Raw genomic sequence first — 24223 nt, forward strand, 5'->3', positions numbered from 1 at the left:
CTCCCCTTCTACGTTACTTTGAGCAGAGGATACCGTATCGCGGGGAATAGCGAGCCTGCCGCTGCCGTAGGATCGATGCACAACCGAGAAATAACAAATATCGCAATATTTATTGGTCTTGAATTAAATATCTATGTTTTGTCTATAAACGAACTAATTATTTTCTGTTTGATTGATTTTACTTGCTTGTTCCGTTACATATTTAAATTCACCTGTTAAAAAACCGATTGTTAATCAATTTCACTATGGAGAACAAAAATGATGTATGCTAATCCGCTGCGAATAATAGATCGAGATATGCCATAATTATTAACAAGTAAATTGTGGAAGAATTATCGAATCATTTCTTTTGCTTGCCAAAATATATTTCATGTTTAGTTTGAATAAACTCGATCAAGGAATGTATATAATTTCGCATTTTTCGATCGCAATCTGAAATCACAACATTCGTGACAAATACCTCGAAATACGGAGGACTTACAAACGTTATATTTCGTTGCTGCACGACTTTTGTTTCTCAGCGCGCGCGTGTCCGACATTTACTCGGCAGAAGTCTTCGCGCAACGCGCGCGATCGGCGCGTCGCTCGATTTCAACGAGTCGGGAAGCGCAGCGACGACGAACACGACGGCAAAGAGCGTCGGTGCCCGGTGATGAAGGCAGTCTTTGTCCCTGGCGGAAGCATGGTCCGTTCTTTATGGACGACGTGGCCTAAAGTGCCGCGTCCGCGACGGTTCATTCGCCCGATCGGCAGCATATCTCCTCCAGTGTTCTCCAATTTAGACGGTAATCCGTATCACGTACCGTTGTTTCTATCAAGCTACAAATTGATCATGTTGGATTCTTATCTCCATCATCGCCGACACTCGCTTTTATATCTATACATGTAAGATCTCTATAAGCTCTATACATATCAAATGGATAAAATTCGTAAAATTATTTACGTTATCATAAGCGTGCATAAAAAAATGAAATTGAAATAAAAGTCTTCACATTCAACGTTTCGAGATCGCGTAGCACTGCTGTATCAGGTCTAGTCGGGATTCAGGTCAAACGTCATCGTGTGTTGCGGGGAAGAGGTTGGAAAAAAATCCAGAAACGGGCGAGCGTTGGCCTAGCCCGTTATCCAATCGAGCGGAAAACTCATCAGTCACTTCTCACACAACACCTCCGCAGTGTCAGTGACCGTCTAAAAAGCGCGTCCCTCCCCGCCTAATCTCCACTTCCTTTTCTATCGTCTACACACAGTCCTCCTTTCTCCACGTCTTTTTTCCCTTTTATTCTTCACGTTTATATCGGCGTCACGTTCGCGCTATCACGCGATGATAGATATCCGGAATTACATTCGCGTTGTTTTACGGGGATCGTCGATATCTCGTGCAACGGTAAAAAAGATAAAAAATTTTAAAAAATAAATTTCTTATACGTTGGATTTAACATTCATTTGAGATATAATTTAGATTAAGGATGATATTGTCCGGGAGCGTGGAACACCTGAAAGACACCTTGCAGTTATGTTGAATGTTTTGTTTGTATTTTGTGACTGTCGGCAGGAGCGCTGCATCTTTTCCGTAAGCCAGTAAACGTAGAAAGAGACGGTATAAAGACATTCACCACGTAACGGATCCGGTCTACCGAAAAGCGTGACCCTTGAAAATAATTTGAATAATTACCAGCAAGTTTTTCATCGAGGATGCTAAACAGCTGTAATCTGCCGTCTTCCTCGGTCCTTTCTCGGAACGAAAGACAATGCGAAGTGCCCTTAATTTACTTAAAAGACCTTCAGAAAGCTGTTTTTTTTTGCCGCGCCCGTTGATAACGTTCAGCTTAGGTTCCCTTCGTTTTCATAATTGTACTAAATATGAAGTAATTTTGATTTTATATTGCAGTCAAATTTTCATGTATATTTCATAAACAGATGAACGAAAACAAGTTTTAGAACTCGCGTGATTACACCATAATAAATAACAAAAACAGTTGTTTAGAGTTTGTTGCAGATATATTTCGGATAATTTATAAGTATTAACGATATCTCTCGTCATATTGGGACAATTCTTAGCGGGACGTCCCGAGGTTCAAATATTAACAGACGCGTTGCTTGGAATCTCGTGAAGCACGTACGGTTTCTATTAAAGACAAGATACCCCCTTTTCGCAAAACACGCGAGTGCCAGTGGGGATGACTCGAGGCAAGCCCCCGGTAATAATTCCTCCGCCGAATTAGCGCCATAAGTTTGGGTGCCGCGACAGCCACGGAGACAATATTAATCTACTTTGAATTTATGCACTCCGCGGTTTTCCACCGACCTAGCTTGTATTAAGTCTCTTCCCGTAGCTTTTTCCCGTTTTTCCACGAAAACCTCCTATGACATGAAAGTTTTTTTTTTTTTCGAAAACGAACGAGCTGAGATGTTGGTCGCAAAAGGTTTTCTTGATCTCCCTGTTGCTCGGTCGCAAATATACATCTGCAATGGCTTTTGCAAATAAACATATCTCGATCTTTGTACATATTTTAACACGAATCTCAGAGTTTTTATTTTTTTTCTGTCTTGATTGTAGAAATTTAGAAATGTACATGTAATGCGTTTTCTCCGTACTGTCTGCATTGAGAAAAAATTCGATTTTAATGAAAATGCGAGATGAATTAACTTTTCTCAGTTAAAAATTGAAGGAAGCTAGATGCGCTGAGAGAATTGCCGTTATGTCGGTTTATTAACTCTGTGGCTCGTACTATTAAGACGTGGTTGAGCAGGCGGAGGAGAAAGAGGAGGTAAGATTCACCCTCACCGCGTAGACAGATAAATAACTCAGGACAGCCTGGGAATAACTTAAGACTTCTACTCTAATGATATTTGAGTAAATCCAAAAGATACTCACTCTCTCGTGGTGAGAACGCTTGATATTCTATGTGTGCCTTTATATTTAAAGCGTATGTGTTTAATCATATACATCTTCACAAAATTAGGTATAGTAATTTGGAAAAGAGAGAAAGAAAATATGTGATATTTTTCTGAAACGAACCAAACTATATACGTTAATTTGAAATACAAATCTCGTAAATTACCTATAATGTTGATTAACGAACTATCCTTTCAATGAAACAAGATGCGTTTGTTTTTATCATAACTGTTAATCATTTAGCATGATTATAAGACAGCTTTATGCTTCTTTTTTATTATCAAGATACGTGTATTTGCATAATTTCTCCGCGCCCATACCATTCCGCGGATCTTTTCTTTTCGATCGCAAACATCCCGAACAAAAAACCCGCGTGCATTCGCTCTCCAAAGCGACGCTAGAAACACGTAAAGCATGCGATAGCCCCGGTATCTCGATCTTCGCGAGGGAAAAAGCGCGCATTGCAGCGCCGTACCTTAAACCGTGCATTAACCTGGAAATAAACGGGGTGCCGTTCGACGTAGCACATACATTATGCGCGCCGAACTGCGCCGCGTTCCAGCATTTTAGCCGCATCTCCTCGCGAGCGCGCACCGTCAGCAGCTCGCGTCCGGGGCATTTTTCTCGGCGAGTCCCGGCCGGTGGAAAAAAAAAGTTTTATGTTAAAGCCGAAGACCGCGGGACCCGGGCTCGCTGCCGGGGATTAAGACATTCTCGGGCTAATAATTTTCATGCCCGGCCATGAAATGTTTTGTCCGCGTCCGCCCTGCCTTTCTTCCGCGCGTTTCGCGGCTGGCAGACAGCCGCGGGCGCGCGAACCGTGCCACGTCGGGCCGCGAAAATCGTCGCCGGCACCGGGCGACGATTAGACGATCCTCCTGCGCTCGTCGACGAGCGATCGCGACGATTTTCGTACGGATCCGCGGCATTTTCTGCGGACAATAGGTGTCAGTCGGGGAGAACGTAGTGCCCGAAGGTGCACGGTTCGAGCCCCGAGTCTACAATTATGAGCCATACCACGTCGGAGCGAGGCCTCATAACGAACTCACTATATTGCCGAGCATTTCAAAACTGGCCTTATACCCGTGTAGAGAGAACGCTCTTTACCTGGTTTCTCCCTTCCTTTCGTCCTCCTCTTTACGCGTTCTCCAGCGTGGCCGAAGACGAGGGACGAAGGGGGGAAAACGCGCGCCAGGGAATAGAAGGCCCAAGAATAACGTTTGGCGATGAAAGAAAGGAACTTCGGAGAATCCGTACCACGGAGACTATGCACTCCCGTTGCCAGCGGCCTCGATTGGAAGCGTCGACGATGACGTTGGAGTAGACGTATAGCTTTACAACGCCGCGCGATCGCTACGATCGAAAATTATTGGCGAAGAGGTTTTCGATGCGCATCTCTGTTAATTGAGAAAGTCAATTTTTCGGATAGGTTTTGAGAGATTTTAGAATTTTTTATTAGAATTAATATTTGCCATATAATTTGATATTTTAATAATATAGTTTTTATTATTAGATTCACGTACGCACGCGTATTTATTTTTTATATCTTTTAGTTTGATTTAGCGCTAAGAGTCGATTCACTTCAAGTATTTTTCAGGTATCGATGGGCTATAAGGCACATATATGTATACAGAAAAGTTTTACATATATCCTACAATTTTACGTCACGATTGTACTTACCCCTAATCGGCCTTGCTTTATTTTCGTAACCGCGTTGTATATTTCACGTTGTCTTTGACTATCCGCTCCGGCCGCCGCGATGATCTCTCGTCGTGGCGAATCTCTGGGATCATATACTTGAAAATAAATCACATTGCACAGAGGATGCTGCGGCCGGCAGGAAACATCGACCAGATGTGAGTCCGCTATACCGACGTCGCGCGTGACACGTGTGTCCAAGTCATCGGAGAGAGAGAGATGACACCCGCTATATTTAGTTCTATGGGAAAAAGGGTTTCGGAGGCGTGTAATCACACCTACGCGGGTGCCGCTCACTCGCATTCTCATGCCGACTTTTTAAACAATTAGAAATTCTTTTTTTCTTCCTTAATGTGATGTATCGCTTTTTTTTTAACAAACTTACAACTTTTTAACGGTGGTTTTTATTATGAGAATTGGTCTCGTCAAATAAGGATATCAAATTTAAGCTAACTAATTAATTTAAGTTATGTCAAATGAAGTCGATCTAATTAATTATTGATCTTGTATCTTGTGTTGATCTTACATACTATTATATCGATGTGTACATCCACGTACCTAATTTATGAAAATTTATTTGTTAATTTATTTTTTAACACGCTTAAAGATTAGATGAGCGACGTACGGTTTATTTTACTCCCGCGTCTTTTTACACTTCGTTATACGTATAGTTTTTCAATAATGTTAACATTATTTTATGTTATAGTGCAGTAATATCAACCGTATGTATCGTAATAGTTTACACGTTTACACGAAATGTAGTCATGTAATTATATATAGAGGGGCGCGTAGATTGGTGGATCACATGTGCTTCGAGAAGACGCGTGGGAAGACGCTGTTATAGCCGTTGGCAGCTGTTCACACGTGTAGCCGATGCTCAAATTTAATACGGATCATTCTGCTTCCTCCAAAGCCAATGCTCCAAATAAAATAATATAAAAAATTTTTGTTGTATTATATTGCTTTGGTTAAAAGAGTCGAATTATTATTCATCACGAGTTATGAGTACGTGTATTATGTACAACATTTATTGCATATCTAAGAACGTACATACATCGCTTCTGCATTTTGAAACTGATTGGCAACTAATAGTTTGTAATAAAAATAAAAGCTTTTGTTCTTATATATACAACTGTTGTTAATAACGTATCGTGAACATCTATGATTTCAGATTGACGCCCCGTTAGAAAATGAGACCGACGTCGAGTCCGATGCGCATAATTTCGATTCTTTATCGCCGGAGAAGGGCTTCAAGGGTGAGTGAGAACAAATTTGGAATCTACTTTTCTCTTCTTCTTCCTTTCGATAGGTATTTTAGAGATATAGAGCACATGCATGTATGTTATACAATGTGTGCACATATATGTGTAGTATATCGCAAAATGTGTGAATCAGGTTTCAAGACCAGATATGTTACGTTGCATTATATTAGTTTGCAATTATGATTACTCGTTGCTCACGCTTGAGACTCGATGTGCGCGCAATTATGCGACTCGGGAGCGTGGGATAGTTACGTTAACGATATGCAAGCGCGCGTATCATTTATAATACGATACTATATAATTTCGCGAAAGAGCGGAGATTTCTCTCGCGTAGCCGAAGATCGGAGGCGACGAGGATCCTCTGGCGGGAGGCTGAAATTAAGGCATTCGTCGTAGAAACACATACACCGTGTATATATATATACGAACGAAGCCAATCCACTTAAGGCGCCGCATCCCTCCGTCATTCCCCCTCCCTCTCTCCCTTTTACTCGCGCCAGGGGTGGTCGGTAAGGTTTTGTTCTCGAACAAAAATCTGACAAATATGCCGCGATTTGCCGAAGAATGGAGGCGAAGTGCACCACCCTCGCCCCGTTCCCGTCCCCCCTCCTGTCGTAGTAACTTCCACCAGGGTCCAAGCATCCTAACCCACCCTTCACCCTTTCCCCTTTCTTATTCTCCCGTTCTCTCTTAGATTTCCGTCTTCTCTTCCCGATCCCTCGTCGTCGCTCGGCCCTCCTCTCGAGAGACAGAAAGAGAGAGAGAGCGGGGGAGGGCAAACGGTGACTCTTAAATTACTTAGACCGAACAAAATGTAACAAATGACTGCGAATCGAGCCACTTATGCGATATTGGCCCATCACCACCATCCACGTATATTGATACGTCGCATTAGGGCTAGCCGACACCCTTCGCCATGCCGACTGACTATCTCTCGGTTTCCTGTATTCCGTTTCCGAGGGAAAAGAGCCTTCGTCAGAGGCTTCATTCGCTCTGCAAACAGGCCATCTTCGATCCGACCTGTTTCGGTAACAAACAAATCTTATTTTCGCTAATTCTTTCTCTTTCTGACTCTCTCGGTCTCATGATTTTCCGATCGTGTTGGAACAAGACGAACGATGCAGTCGATCTTCAAAAAAATAATGGAGGTATAAAGCAGCCGCCATTCCGGAGAGTTTCTCACGAAAGATCTGCGGTTTCGGGCCCTCGCCGAATATCGGCTTCCTCTTTTCCTGCCCGCGCGCGCGCGCGCGTTCCTCGCCGAGTCCTTTCGTTATTAATGGTTTTCGCGAACTAGGTTCATTAAGGAGCTCACGAAACTCGACGGCGGCGCATTCATGAGAGCGTGCCACCCCTTCCAGTTCTCACGGGATGAGGGGTGGATGTCGGATACGTGCGAAGTGTCGAACGGGATGCTCGTGTAAATTAGTAGTATATATTATCCTCACGCTCTTTTCTTTCGTTTTTCGAATATTTCTTACCGCTGCCATTTTTTGCGGTCAATGTAATATTAAACACGCGTTACGACATATATTTTTGTTTCGCAAAACTTTCACATTGTTATCTTTCACATCTCGAAAAACGAAAAACAATTGTATGAATATATTACATAATATGTATAACGTTATTGAACGTGACTGATGTTTTATTTTTTAATATTAACATTTATTTAAAAATTAACATTCTAAGCAATAAGTATTTTATACTTCATTCACATTACGGCAATGTTTTAATTATTATGATATTTGGTTAGATTTAATAATAAGCAAAGCTTAATTATTAAATAATAAAATCTTTTTTGCGACGAACGGAAACTGTTATTCCGCGCGACGAAGGAGATACGCCAGAATCGCCGGCATGTAAACGGATATTGAGGGAAAAACGGCGCGATAGTTTGATGAATGAAGTCGTAATGAAGACATTAACGCGTCCGTTGCTCGCGCTAACGCAAGGCAGAAGAAAAGGGCGACGCACCTGTCACCAATGCGCTCAATTACGCGCACTCGACCTCGAGGCGCGGATTATATGCGCCGAATTGTGTAAAAAAAAGAAGAAGGCATCGCCTTTCTCGACTTTTTTCTCCGGCTCTCTCATCATCTCCCCGCTATACCTCCGGCACAGGCTGGAATTATGCTAGAACACGAGGTAATGCAATAATAAGTATAAGTTAGCCCAGAAACCGGAGTCCCGCGAGAAGGAACGAAGGAGACCGGCCAACGAGCGAGAAAGAGAAAAAGAAAGTCATAGAACGGGAGAGAGAAAAAGAGAGAAAGACAACATTTTCAGTACCTGCTAATTTATATCATTTAAGATGAGCCCTGAGCATATATCCACACCGTGCCATTTGAAAAGAGAGAGCAATCATATTTTTACCGGTACAAGAGTCGGATTTGTTTACGCTCGCAGCGCGATAATTTTTCGATAATTTGCCCTCGTAATATCGAATAACACAGACATTCGTATGTGCTTTAAGGCCCTTGCACAATGCCAGGCAACAGGCAATAGGAACAGGGAATAGAAATCAGAAATCGTGTATATATAAATGAGGAATAAACAGTGACACAGGCAATAGATCCGTCATGTTGTGCAAGGGTCTTTATTGTCTCGATTTTCGGTTTTATTGGTACACACGTGAATGCGTCACGATAGCTGACAGAGCGCTCAGAATCGTCCGCGGAAATCCATCTCGCCCGTGGACCCGGCGCATAAACGCGTCGACCGCTCGCGCGTAGAGCGACTTGGAGGCCATCGCCGCTCTTTTTTGCTATTAGCTAAGTATACCGCCTCTGGCTTATGTTAAGCCTCGGTAATTATTTGTCACAGTCAGCTACGACGAGAGACAGACAGAAGAAGATGTGACGAGGCAAGAGGGGAGGACGAAGGGGAGACTTTCTCTCTCGGTTCTTCAGCGCGATAGGAAAGAGTCTCATTGATCGCAGTACAATTAATTATCTCCTTCTACATCTCTACGTTTTTTTTCTCTTCTTTGTTTTCAAATATATTCTTTTTACGTATCGAGAAAGAGACATCATTGATTAATTGAACTCTCTTAATTGAGATATCTTATGAATGAATTCGCTGAGTGTGTTGAAAATTCGTTAAATTATAATAAATAGATATCGATTTGTATTTCTTTTTTAATTTAAATTATATACATCTTATAAATATATAAATGTATTAAAAATATATTTTTATTAATTTATAACACGTTCTTCGAAGCAAACCATTTAATTTCGAGTAATATGGTCATGCAATATAATTTGCTGTTGATTGTCGATTTAATTTTTGTATTACTTAAATGTGCTTGAACATATAGCTTTCGTGATATTCCTCGATTTCATGCAGCTTTAATCTCTTTTCCTGCAGCACATTTGCCCCCTTCGCCCCATCATTTTCGGCGCCGTTCTCATCCTTAATGTGATTTTAAGCAGCGCCACGAGCAACACCATCGACTAGAGGATATCTGTGGCTACTTGCGAATTGTTTCTTTCACTTGTGTCCGTCCTTCTAGCGTCGCGTGCTTTATCTCTACGGAAAAACGTGAATAAGGCAATTGTGAAACAGTTAAAAACGTTAATTCCATCTTTCAGCGACTATTTACGCCAACATTTAATCTTTATATGGCTTTTTTATACAAGTGTTATTATTTTATTACGTTTGAAGTACTTTGTGTATACTTTCTTTTATTTGACTTTATTTGGCGCATTTCTTCACGAGAAAATATTTTATTATTTCTCTTGTTGTCGTTTCTAATCCGAATATTTTGCGGACTATGAATATCAGCAGAATTTTTCTGGTTGTTTTTCTTGTAATTTACATCACTGTCTTTGTACATTCAATTGTTAAATACTCATACTTTTCGGAGAGGAGATGATTTAATTTATTTATCACCGGATCGCTGAAGATGGCTCAAAATATAGCCGAAACGTACGATTTATAATTTGTATTAAATTATTAATTGAATATTACATAACGTAAACTTACGCACAAATAACGTTTAACTCTCATAGCCTGTTTTTCTTTTTCACTCGTTACTTTTAATATTAAGAGTATTTAGTTAATAATATCTTATTATTTCATTATATTTTTGCTTCTGTATTCTAAATTAGGAATTGGAAATACATAATTTCTGCTGGTAAGCACATCGCAGTTTCGCTACGAGCCCATAATCCGTACACGTCAACTGAAACGGCCTTATACGTTTCCGCATTACTCTAGGAAATCATTCTGTGGATAGATAAGAAAGAAGAACGGACGAAAGGGTAGACTCCATTCTCCGCATAGCGTGCGGAAAAATGTTTCACGAGAGTCAGTCATGCGTAAGGCGTTTCGTCCTACACAGTTCGTCAGTCCGACGTGTATAGACGAGAGACGAACACGTCTACAAGTCATACATACGATCGTTTATATACAAATCTTGATGGGATCCACCCTCTATGAAACAACGGAGCGAGCTTTGATCGACTCGCTTGGCTTATTTTCTATAAAGAAAATTCCCTTCGGACTAGAAGAAAGTTTGCGCGGGGGGAATAGAAATAAAGAAAGAGGAAAGATAGAGGAGACGGGCGGAACGCAAAAAGCGACAAGCAATTTGGTCTCCTGTACGGAAAAAATGTGACGTTTAATATATGAAGTTAATAGAGACGAAAATTTTATAGAGAACGAGGATGTATGTCGGAGATATCGAGCTAATGTTTATTTCGTGCATGCTATATTAATGCTTAACGTTATTATTCCTACATGTCTCAGTGAGAATCTTTTAATTTCTTGATATGTACGACCACTTTGTAATGGGAATGTAAATGGAAATAAGTACTGCTTGTTTGTTGTTAACGCTTACAATACGTTTATTAATAACGTTTATTAACTGTACTAATTTTCAGAAGGAAGAGGTGTTGAAAGATGTTTTTTGTATCTATTAATTTATTGCTAATAATGAGGAATTGTTAAGATGCTTAATAGCAAGAAGCCGATTAGGTGAGCTATTAATAGCAGTTTCAGCATGTGAGAGATAGCATTTCAGCCTTGGCAAGATTGAGTAGGAAGCAACGCGCGGGTCGACGTGTCGCTGTAGTGTTTAGAACCCACACGTTGATATAGGCTAGCATTCAGATGTCTGACGACCGAAAACTATCCTATTTATTATTCTGTGTCGTGTATTCACGCGCGTGTCGGTCGTTATTCGCCTCTTAAGGTTTCTATGTGATTTTTGTTTCAGGAACGGAACTGGTGCCGAGCTGATCTGTATGAACATAATGTAGCAAATTTCCTTTAACGTTTAATAATAGCCGATTTAATGCAAGATATTTTTATACACAATCTATACATTAATGTATATACATATATCTCTCATACATACATATTAAATATATAAATATTTGATCCTTATATACACGCATCCGTTACCGACAAGTTGTGGAAAAGAGTATTCTATGCTGTTGTGTCTTTACAACTTACTGCTGTATGATCTATTTGTTAAGAAAAGTAGTAACGATCAGATTTGTAAGGGAAAGATACTGAAGGTAGTGGAGACAAAGATCGTAAAAGGCTTGTTGATTTATACATTAGTACAATAACTTTGTAATTCATTAAATTTCTGTGCGATTGAAGAAATAAAGTAGAAACGTGGACATGCTTCCTCTTTCCTCGATTTATATATGTTTGTTTATGATCGAAATTGTCCATGTATCCATCCCGAATGTACATTAACGCGAAAATTTTAATGATAGTTTTATATAGATCATGTATTTAATTCGTTTGTATAAATATATGGCTTGATAATACGATTGAAATATTTATTGCTACTGTGTTCGATTCCATGGTTTTTGCACATTGTCTATATGTATTTATTTTATTTTATTTTATTTTATTTAAGCACATCCACAGCACGATACGCATTTCACTAAATAGCGACTTTGCTGCGTGAAGGCAGGCGAGAAACCGTATTACATATAATCAATATATTTACATATTATAGTTAATAAAGAAAAACAAGATCTTTATTTTATATATGTTCTACGATTTCGTTTAACGTGCGCAGTAGAATTTTATATTTAAAAAACTGAAGTGTATAATTTTTCAGTGATCGATCAAATACTGAAGTTCGGAGCATATGAATTCACACGTAAATAAAATGAATGAGAATTTACAGAAAAGATAAAGTATATGAAAAGTCTAATGCACACACTTCTAATAATGTAGCAGGCAATAATAGCAGCCTATTATAGATTAAGCGGGCTTTCAGAATTCTCAAGGAATTTTTCTAAAAGTCTGCGATAGCTACGGCGTGCAAGCAAGAAGAAGAGAAGATACAGGGTACGTATGTATGTCTGTGTGTGTGTGTGTGTATATACGTGCGTTGGTCGCGCGTTAATTAGTTTGCAAGGAGTTTAAAGGCAAGCCTGGAAGGACTTCGTCAGGCTGCTAGGTGGTCCCGAAGCCTCGAGTCATCATTGCCTCATTTACTTCGTAAAACAATCTTGCCGGCAGTTCAATGGGCCTAACTATATCAAACTTGGCACCGCGTAATTAAACTTCGTTGTAAACCGGTCGAAAGGCAACGGGGTTTACGTGGCTAGTCGAATTTTGGTATTTGATATGGGATAATTAACGAATGGTCTACGATTTCAAAGCGTGAATTTAATTTATCGTACATTACTTTACACTTTATGTTTTCTAAAAAAAAAATGTAACATATTCAGGACAATTTCTGAACGTTGAAACACAATCAACTGCTATTGTAATAAAATTTGAAAAATAAACTTAATAATGAAAATAAACTAATGATAAAAAAATAATAAAATTGAAATATTCTATGATAAAGAAGATAATTTTGCAAATATATTTATATTTTGTGGTAAACGTGTCGGTAGACTGAAAAGGAACGAAACGTGAATAGCGTTATTTCTGCAACGAGGCAAAATTGATGCGAAATGCAAAAAGGACGCGCGAGATTGTCTTTTGAGAAATCGCTCCGGATTATTAGGGTACGACCAGATTTTCAACGTCGAGGGTTAAGCTGCCGTTTTTACTGATTTTCTTTCTAATCCTTACAAATGTCAGGGTCATCAAGTTTTTTTCCCTAATTCGTACTGCGAACCGACCCGCATGCGAGCGTTAATCTTGACAGAACGGATCGCGGTTTTGTTTAGGGAATGCTTGTTAAACATTGCCGTATTATTAACAAGGTGCGATACGGTGCAGCCGTCATGTTGTTCGTTAATCCCGTTAAAGCGCGCAGCAAACGAAGCGCACGATATACCTATATCTGTATAAATTACGTAGATTCTGAAATTATTTTTTTCTCGCTGCGTCGCGTATCTTTCCGGGGTTCTCGATCGACTTTCTAGCTCTAAGAGAGAATCAGATCGGTCCTCGCGGAGAGGCACTATAGAGCTGCCATTCACTCTCGACCTCGGCGAGCTTCTTTCTGCGAAGCTGAGGGTCGCCCGAATTCACAGCGGCATCGCGGCAGTGCGGCCTGCGACCGCCACACGATTTCGGAGTCTGCGCGAAACTTGCAACGATACACACGAGTGTCACTAATCTCTTTCTCGAGGACAAAACTATCTCCGTGGTGTAGACAATGGGGGGAATCGCTGACGAGTCAAGCGCAAACCCTTGAAATGACAAATGACAGGATGTATCCTAAATACACCGTTGCCGGGGTGTCCTATTTTCTTCGCTTCTCTTCGACTTCGTGTATTTCTCTCGGATCTGGTTAACGCGGCAGTTCAGTCGCAGCATTTTAACGATAAATATTAGCAACGCGTTAATTCGAACACACATAAAGCGTGTTGAATCAATACGCGAAATACTATTTTACACATATTCTACGATGCAACACACGTTGATAATAACACACGAGCGAAAATAACACGGAAAAAAGCAACGCAGTTTAAGCGCAGTATCAGATCATCCAATATATGGCATCCGATGAGATCCGTTTCTCAAATTTAAGATATGACGAACGATGGTATAAGAATGATGACGGAACTACACATTGCACAACTTGTATCCAAGTTGTTTCGTGGCGTCCACTTTTATAATAAAGCGTGGCAACATTTTTGGATTAATGTGACGTTAATGTAACTTTATTTTAATTATAACATTACGCCGAAAAAACTGGACACAAGTTGTGCAATGATAATTTGTATCCAAGTTGTTTCGTGGCAATGTGCAGTTCCGTCATCATTCTTATAACATCGTTCGTCATATTTTAAATTTGAGAAACGGATCTCATCGGATGCCATCTATCAGATGATCTGTTACCAGCTTATGTGCGTTGTAGAACGAATAAGTGTGTTATAGTATCAACACAGCAGTACACGCTCAGTACACGTGACAAAGTCAGTATTATGTTTTATTTCCACACACGTTAAACGCACGTCGAACACACTTATTTTTTGTAGTGTAATAATATCTTTATTTTTGAAGACGGCACACTACAAACACAAGTGTGTTACTTTTACACATTTTAAGCGCATTATTCATTGTAGACTTCTTACACGTTTTATCGTGTGTAAATTAAAAACACACCTGAAGTGAATTTGTATTGATAAAGTGTGTAAAAAGTTTCTACAATGAATAACGCACTTAAAATGTGTAAAAATGACACATTTGTTTTTGTAGTGTATTGTTCTCAATAGGCGTATATATTCAACAATTATTTATTTCTAGTTTGCTAGATTTATGATGCTGAATCTCGTAGTAAAAATGTGATTTTTAATAAATTAGTTAATAGATTTTACGGGTTTAAACTTCGCAGATAGCAATTTGCACGTAAAACGGCAATAGAAAATAATTTAGATAATTTTATTTCTATTGTATTATCAAAGAAGTTGATTCTTTCAAGAAGAGAGTTACATGTAATTAAAAAAAAAACTGATATATTTATGCACACGTATCTCGACAGCTCATCGTTGTATCGTTGTTATGAGTCGGTATTATACGATTACATAAATACTAAAAACAGCTGTATATGGTAATGGAAAACTACTCGCCTCCTTATCCTCCTATCGTGCGCCTTCGTTTCAAGAAATTACCTTGGAGCGAGGTGGAGTCCGCGGAACTAACGCGATAGAAAAAAGTACGAGAACAATAATGAGGCTCCTTTAAACGTACGCGAGCCTTTTGAAGTGTGGCAAACGGTACTGACTGCGAGAAATAGAAACGTGTTAGCGAGAGGCCGTAATTAAGCCGGGGCCCTCAGCGGCATCGTCGCTATTCCTCCTCTCCTTCCGCACGAGTATACGCGATACCTGCCTTTTCATAGACACATCGCGCGTTCTAATCTATCCCGAGACGCGCCGGCATAATTAATTTATTCGCGTTTGCGGTTCGTTAATTGAATAACCTTGGGCCCTTGCTCCGGATGGTTAATGAGCGCGGAGCCGCGGTAGCCACGGGTATCTCATTAAGCGGATCGCGAGGCGCCCGGAACCCCGGAAATCCGTGCCCTCTAGCGTATCACGTACCCCGGTTCCTCCAGAACGAAAATCAACGCCGAACGAAGGATTTGAGAGCGAGAAAGTCTCAAATTCTTAAGACTCAGCTAGAAATACCGTACGTAGAAAAAAAAGAACCGTCAAGTTAAAAGTTATTTTTCAACTTTTTTTCTTGATTGAACTACATGAAACTGCGTTTACCTAAATAAATGACCGTTCAAGCAAGTTTTCCTCGTTTAACGGAATATAATCTCACTTTAAGATTATAAATTGTTGTATATACATACAAGTGTATAAGTGTTGATTTGACACTTTTTTTTTCTGTGTAAGTTCTCACAAATCGCGGACTTATTCCGTTCTTGTTTGTTCTTAACCCTAGCTCGTCACACTCCGGTCCAGTGGACCGCTGAACGTTTTTCCGTTTTCTAGTTTTCACATAATTTTCTAGTTTCCTTATAATAAGTTCAGTTTAAATTCAAATCATTTTCTTGACCTGATATTATCATCTGAATAAACATTTTATTCAGAGTCTGCATTTCCAATTTCTACACAGTACAAGCTTAAAAATATTAATTAGAATGAAAATGACAATGCGACAAAGTCGAGCGGTCTCACGGACCGGAGTGTGGCGAATTAAGGACTCGAAAATAAGTGTGGGTAGCCAGGACTAGCTTAAACATCGACGTTACGTAAGATCGAAACATTTTTTTCTTTCTCGCCGCGATGCCATTTCTATTTTCTCCCTGCTGTCGAAGTACCTCCTTTACGTTTCACTCGCTTCTCGCTTCAAGACGGAGGAACGTATTCGTTCCCGGGACACTCCTCGCGGTCACAGCACGCGTGCACCTACAGTCAACGCGCAATTTCCTTCCTCCCGCGGGCCGCCGTCCTTCTCGTCGTTACTCCTTGTTCGGGATTCTCGCGGGCATCGATGCACGGGATCGATTAATTCCCTAACCGAGTCCATATTCATCGCCTCGATCGCTTTAAACTTCTCTCTCTCTCTCTTCCTCTTTTTTTTCTTTATTTTCTTTTTTATTTTTTCCTACGCGCGTTGGGCCTCCTCCTTAACTCGGATCGCAGCAAGATGGCCGCGGGCTCCGGTAAATAAGCGACTGTCATCTGACGCCCGCAAAAAGCGGATACACCGCGGCAGACTGGTCTCCGTGCTCCCGTCTTCGTCCTGCCCTCTCACCCTCGCTCTCCGATCTCTCCCTTTTCCCTCTTCGTCTGTCCTCTCGCTCTCTGCCCTGCCACCTCCCTCCTTCCCTCTCTTTCTCTCGCTCTCTCTCTCTCTCTTTCTCTTCCTTCCTTACTTTTATTTACCCGTTCGTTTATTCCAGGCATCGTGTCTCTCTGGATCTCCCCCGTTCCCTTCTCCTTTTCCCTCTTCGACTTCGCGTTCCTCCTTTGCGCGGTCTCAAGATTAATTACAAAAAATCGCCGCGACGCGAATTGGAAACGTCGTTCCACGAACGGCGAACGGCCGAGGGACATGTGGAGAAAGGGCAGGGAGAGAGATATGTCCACCGATGAACTTTTTGGCCCGCGGAAGGTGGCCCAATAAGCGATCGGACATTTCGGGGCCGAAACGGGAGGAGCGGGCAAGTTTGCCCGCGGGCTTAGTCGATCATTGCGTCGCGCATCGATAACAGCTGTCGAACATCAGGACCGACCCGTAATGTATACGAAATGTAAATGCAGTCTTGTTTGTCGCCGAAAATGCGGCGACCCTCTCCGTCCGCCGCGCCGTTCTCCTCCATCAGACACGCGAACCCATTATCGACATGTTCGATTATGACGCTCCTTACACCCGAAGAAGACACTTCTTAAAAATAATACACCGACGGGGAGTTAGAAAAGCGCAGAGAAGGACATCCATTAAAAACTCATTAATGGCTTATGACCCTTCCCACGTTGTTGACTCCTTGAAAACTTGTTCCCCACTTGTGGTGTTTCGGGTGTTAATGCCCTCGACATCCGAAATATATATCGCTATCTTATCACGCGGAATTTTTTGTTTGTCACGTGTCTCCGGTAATTTCTCCGTGGATTTCAGGCACGGCGAGAAGCGTGGAATTCCAGAGCCAATAGAAGTCCATCCGCTCTCGCGTATACGAGCGAATCCTTTATTTTTGGTAATTCCGAGACAGATGACTGGCCGACTTGACGGGCCATTATAATGACATTAGCACTACGTCTACGGCGAGTGGGAAGAGTATGGGAATCCTCATAGTTAGCGACTTCTCGTTTTCGTTCTCATAGTAGTTCGTTCTATTTCTTCAATGTTACGCTAAGGGATATTCAACTCGATATACCGTAAAAAGAGTTACGCAAAGCAGCTTGAAAGTCGATATCGATGGCTTCTGACGGGGAACCGTAAAAGGAAATTTCAATACGTTGGAGTAATTGCTCGGTTGATTGACGGCTTCCATATATAGGGCCACATTTAACAGATCAGTTCATAAAATTCGCTTCGAACGATTAATAAAGATTTATACTTTTCATTATAGTTACTTTCTATTAGGCGATTTTCTTCCGGGTAACCGGATTACCACAAGTCTAGAAAGAAATTAGAAACGGTCGAGAAGTACAGAAAAATCGTGAGAAGTTGATATTTGTTGGAGCATACATTGAACTAATTGTAAGATAATTCGTTAACTTCCAACATTTGCATGCTTTGATGTTAATCATTAAGCGTTGCATTTATAGATAAATTTTCTTGTTCGTTGCGTTCTTATTCTACTTGTTTTTCTTCCGCCCGAGTCACCATTCTTCTTAAAACAAGATCATATTAAAACTTTAATTTGCGCAGGTCAGGAAAAAGCAGCCGACTAGTTAACAAAACACAAAAAAAATTTGAAAAGTTTTATCTCGAAGTAGATCTTCTTAGAATTGTCACATTAAGTTTGCACACTCACCAGACATTGCATTTCGTATATTTAACGTTACGGGCGTAATGTAAATGTTAAACAATTTTTATTAGACGTTATGTTACAACGACAATGATAGCAACGTTGGATAGAAATGTCATGCGATGTGTAAACCCAGCTTTGAGTCGAATTAGCGATTAACAGGCGCGCGGAAGGAGGAGTTGGGAGGATCCTGTGACGCGTCTCCGCGTTTTTCGTGCTCCATGCTCCACGCCACGCCACACCGCGCCGCGCCGCGCCGCGCCGGTGAGACTTGACAGTGGCGGAATTGGGAGGAATTAAAAACGAAATGAAATAAAATAAAAGGGTAGTCCGAGTTGCGGTCGGGTGCTTTGTGATGTTCGCAAGAGGCGGCCGCGGAGGAGCTTCCTCTTCTCCCCGTCCTCTTCCTTACGATCCTTCTCCCTTTCGCTTTCTCGCCCCCTGTGTGCTTCGCTGTTCTCTCTCTTACGCCCCTTTCTCTCTTTTTCTCTATCGAGTCCACTTTCGTTCGCGGACTTTCATACTGCGACCGTACGACTAATTTGGAACGAGCGCGAGGCACAGTTCCCGGAGAGCCGGACGCGGAGAGAGTGCAAAAACTAATCATCTTACCTCCGGACGGCGAAATTAGCATTTCTAATTCGCCTATCTGGAATTTATAACGCGATGGGCAGTCGGTATAGCGACCAAGTGGCATTCTGTCCGTGATGGGGAATACGAGGGGATACTCCGGTAATTTTACAACCCGAGATCGATTACCCGTGACTCATTCAAAGCAGTCATCCGTACGTTCATTAACCAATTAGCGACCACTCTGCGATACTTTCAACGTGAAATATCGTTAGGACAGAATCCAGCTTGATTCGCTTGTTGCGTGCATTATTCAAATCTAATCACATTCTTCTTTTAACGTTATTAAAAATGGATTCGGTATCTTTAAAATTACTTTTAATTAGATTTTTTTGGAGCATTCTTCACGGTTGTTGTGTCGTAAAAGCATTTACTCCATACTTGTTACTTAATTAATTAATAAAAGTCTTAATATAAAGTGACATTCGAGCTGTGGTACAAGCCGAATGCCCCGTGGAGGAATCGCGTCTGAGATGAGAGATGGAAGAGGGTGATTTGTCGGAGGGTCAGCATTAACGATAATTAGACAATTAATAGCTCGTCTCAGGCCAATGGAGGAGATCGCTTGACCGGCGTGGCGACGGCGATAAATTTAGCAATTATCGCTTTAACGCGTAATTGGGTCGATCTTCCGCTTGAAACTTTGTGGGAAAGCAGTCGACCGCGACATTGGCGTCAATTTACTGATTGCATTAAGCCGCTGCAATTGGCAATTGGTCCTATACACGTGGAATCATCGCCGAACAATGTAGACGATCCTGGACGATACATCCGAAAACTAACACGACTATTTATTGGCACGTTTTAAGGAAGGTTGAATGATATATTTACAATTGTATCGAAACTCTTATATATATTATAAATTAGACATAATATGTAATTATAAACTACCTTACATACACGTGAGTGCATCAAAATGTATGATTAGAAATAATGATAAATTATTTTACGTCTGTTAAACGCTAACAATTTTACCCAAGTCGGCGATTCCTTGATCCAAAGGGCATAATTATCCCAATCTGAAAGAGATGCTCTCGATGATATACGTCGGGTCTCGGTATCTGTTTCTCATAATTACATAATTAGCGAATTCCTAGCTCGTATCGCGATCGTCTCGCGCGCTGCCTTTCGCGATAATAAAGTTCATCTTCTCCGTGGAACGCGCGCGGGTGTCCTCCGTCGTGGACTTTCCAGGAAGCCCTTTGCCAGATCGTGCCGAAAGGTACGCCCTACTCGGGGCCCTTCTGGATCCTGAAAAATGCACGAGGCTTCTTCGGACGACGGACTGTCCAGACATACCATCGGCGGACCAACGGCGATCGTGGCGATCTTGACATTCCACGATGCGATCCTACCGAAAATCGGGAAGGAATCCCTGTACTTTGAAATACAATTTTTTTTCTGCGATACGGAGCAGCTGGCATAATGAAACTGCGCGATGACAGATTTTATTTAGGGGTATTCTAAGATACCTTAGATGTTTACAAATTTCACTGTATTTTTCACTTGATTTATTCGCGCTGGCTTGTTCCAATGCGTGATGTATAACGTAAGTATACCAATGCCGGGATACTTAAGACTTATGTCTGAATACCTTTATCATTTTAGTATTTAAATACAACGTGAATGAAAATCAAAGATAAAAATATAATACAAGAAAAATATTTTTACCTTTGATTCTCTCTTTGATTTTAATTCTCGTTATAACTTATTTAAGGGCCAAAATAATAAAAATGTCCAGACGCAGGTACGTGTCCCCAGGCATTGGTACATTTACCTTACTTTAATTCCGATTTGGGACAGTGTATTCAAGGTTCCGAATGAACGAGGTATATCGCGCGGAGAGCCGCCTCATTATCTCGAGGTTGCGTACGCGATAAAACCGAGAGCCGGTGCCGGTGCCTCGCCGCGCGGTTGTCGTGGCGTACGGAAGCTGGCAGGCTCCGAAAGAATATTTCTAAGCGATCCAATTACACGTACGCGCGCATACTGGCGCGCAAAACACACGCTCACGCATATATACCGCATGCGCGAATATATACATCCGCGCGGGCATAACGCCGGCCGCTCGAATGCGTCCTGGACGCAATTATCCCATTTAAATTAAGCCGCATAATTGGACGACCGTCTATTCACACTCGTAAAGCACCCGTGCGCGCGCTTTTACTGCCGCGCGGCCGAGGCAAGGATGAATTTAAGGAGCGACGAAAAGAAACGAGGCACACACCGAGCGCGCTGAAAAAAAAGGATCTCCCGGCGCGGCGGGGGCAGCCAGAGCGGACGACGGAGGGCGGAGGGCGGAGGGCGGATCCTCCGGTCGAAAGGATACTGCTACTGTTCGTCGCTACAAAACGATTTTGTTTCTTCCTTCTCCTATTTCTTCTTTTTTTCCTTTTCTCTCCTCCGGTTTTTACGCTACCGGAATTTTAAATCGGTTGGACAACATTATTCGTTTGCTGACGTATTTTCGAGAAATTGCCTCAACATTACGTCTTTTTCCTCGGCTAACCCTTGTAATTTATTCTTCTTCTTTATTATTATTACTTTCTCTCTTGAATTATTATTCTCTCATTCTCCACGTGCGCGATGAAAGGTAATAAAGGATGTTTGATAATCACGCATGTATGTAGCTCTCGCCCTCACGTCGTGAGTAATTTGCGAATTTTATCCCCGCGGGATTAGAGAAAAGGACGAGAGGTTCTTGCTGTGTCCCCACTTGATTCCCGATTCTCTTTTTAAAAGATTCGAATAATCCGCTAACAAGAACGAAATTAATCCACGACCTTCATTAATATTATTCACGGAACGCTTGATTGCCCCGCAAATTAAAGGGGGAACATAATGACATTTTCAAACATCTTCTTTCATAATTTTTGTAAATTTAACAAGTGATTCGGCGATATTTAAAAAAATTACATACACGATAAAACAAATTCAAAATGGAATGTGTAACAGTAACGGTAGAAATCTGATGATAATTAAGAGAAACGTCTATCGAGCGTTTATGCGGTTTCATCGAGATGTATGATAAGGCGGATCGCTCGTTTAACGATCATCTCGAGAATGAGAAAAATCCCGAGTCACGGGGAAAAAAGGATTCCACCCGTACGAGGGAGAAAGGACAGCCGAGCCGGGAGGGACCGAGCGCGAGAGATTACGTGGCAAAATCCGCAAACGAGAGAACTTAGACCGCGTTCTAATTGCGAATATGACTATGCTTAATTCTCCCCCTTGCGGTCCCTGCGCTCACATTACGCTCGAATTGGTCTGCTTGCCGTTGAATTATGCGCCTATCGAATATGGAATAAAAGTCATGTAGGTGAATTTTTCGAATATATATGCCAATTTCTCTATCGATCTCTCAGATAGAAATTGCCAAAACGTCGAATGTGTGAACTCCTTTTTCGCAAGTTCCCATGTTAAATTAATTCCTTTGCGACTCACCTCACATCACTAATCAAGCCCGAGCGTGATGGGTGACAGTTAATCTATCCGATCGGAGTCTTGAAACGGTTTACCTAGATCTCAAATCGCCCGACGATCAACTATATGACTTCGGCGTGAAAATTGGATTCGTAACATCAGCGGCCGCCTTTTCGTCACGGGCTTTGAGAACGCCGATTAAAAAAAGAGCAATATAGCGAGATAGGAGGAAATCGTCCTGCGTCTTCTTTTGGAAAGGCGACGCGGCAAGAAACTGGCGACCAACTTTAAATCTATAACTTGTAACTCGTGCGTTGGATTTCGATTCCGCTAGTCAGAGCGAAAAAAAAGAGATATACCATTTGAAATGTTTTATATAATGAATGCAATTCTTGGTTTACTGCTGCCAGCATTTTTGTACGATCGATTATATATTTCTATATTAAAGTAGATATTCTACGTCGTGATAGCTTTCTCACTTGATATCAAGTGTATATACATCGCAGATGATATTAAATCAGGGAATAATCTGGTAATAAAATATAATTTGCAATAATGACAAAATGTTACAGCAATATTTTCTTTGCAGCCGATTCGGCCAATGTCGATTATAAGATTAATCAATCTCATTTTCTTATTTTCTTTTTCTTTTTATCATAAATGCGGTATCTGGTCTGAGGAGCGACCAGATACGTGGAAGGCACTAATCTGCATCTCGAGATCCAACTTGTTTACGAAACAGTGCATGAAATCGGGCCATTTGTTGGATAAGAATAGCGACGGTGGACCGTTGGAAAAGACGTTGGCGCGCGCTGATAATCGATAGAAAGCGTTACCGTCACGGCGGCACAGCGATCGCGCGGATCGGACAGATCACGACGAAGACCTCTTACGGGTCTTAGATAGACTGATAAAAAAAACGACGACCTCTCGATTCGTCGGTGCTGTTTCGATTCATCCGGGCGCGCGATACTCGCCGTCATCGTCATCGATGTTGCGCGGCTGGTGCGCGACCGCTATTTCCTACGCTCTCGCCCCGGCCGTGTCATTGACATTGTCAACGCCCTTTCCGTACTGCGGGAAAGCCGCGCCGCGGTCGCGCGGCTTTGAAGAAAATTCCACGCTCGTAATTCTTTTAAGGAAAAGGCGAGGTTGCGATCGCGATGTGTGCCGTAATTACGCGCCGTAACGACGCGCCGTGTATACGTGGGAGAGACGCGGAGTCGTTGCGTGAACGGATAACACGGTCGCAGTGAATAACGAATGTAAGGTAAATGTATACCAATGCCGGGACACTTAAGACCTATGTCTGGATACCTTTACCACTTTAGTTTTTAAATAAGTATAATAACGTGAATTAAAATCAAGGATAAAAATATAATACAATAAAAATATTTTTATCTTTGATCCTTTGATTTTAATTCGCGTTATAACTTATTTAAGGACTAAACATGATAAATATGTCCAGACATAGGTACGTGTCCAGGCATTGGTACATTTATCTCGACAAAGATTTAAAGGAGATCGTGCGCTCTTTAGCGACTCGTTCCTGATTCAAATTTAAATAACTTTGCCCCACGCAAATCGAAAAATGTATTGTTATTTTTGGGCGCTTTTTAGGTATTATTTTCTGCGCATTAATAGGTTTCTCTACATAGAAAAAAAGAAGTGTCAAATTAAGGCATATACTCGTACATGCGCAACAATCTATAATCTTCTTATTAAGAAATTCAACTTTTTATTTCAAATTTTTTCCTTGATTGAATTATATATAAATGACTTCATTCAAGCAAGTTTTCTTCGTTTAACTCAATGTACATAATCTCATTTCCAGATTTCCACGTTAAAACTAAAGATATTTTCAAAGCAAGACTATTCTTTTTTTCTGTGTACGTTTTCCGATTTAGTCATCTATTATTTATGATTAAATATAACGAATCAAATACGTTGCAT

General features: G+C 41.2%; 1 protein-coding gene across 3 annotated transcripts in view; it reads left to right on the plus strand.

Moving 5' to 3' along the window:
- Window positions 1-11639, plus strand: part of LOC112466946 (ubiquitin carboxyl-terminal hydrolase 48-like) — a 52110-nt gene extending 40471 nt beyond the window's left edge. For all 3 annotated transcript variants that reach the window (XM_025035311.1, XM_025035312.1, XM_025035315.1), the window contains 2 exons: window positions 5766-5850; window positions 11075-11639. In XM_025035311.1, coding sequence (XP_024891079.1) covers window positions 5766-5850; window positions 11075-11097 — 108 coding nt within the window. In that variant the 3' untranslated portion in view covers window positions 11098-11639. The remainder of the gene's footprint in view (window positions 1-5765; window positions 5851-11074) is intronic.
- The last annotated feature ends 12584 nt before the right edge of the window (window positions 11640-24223 follow it).

The sequence above is a fragment of the Temnothorax curvispinosus genome, unplaced genomic scaffold (assembly GCF_003070985.1).
Source record: "Temnothorax curvispinosus isolate PA1 unplaced genomic scaffold, ASM307098v1 QBEX01016763.1, whole genome shotgun sequence".
NCBI lineage: Eukaryota > Metazoa > Arthropoda > Insecta > Hymenoptera > Formicidae > Temnothorax > Temnothorax curvispinosus.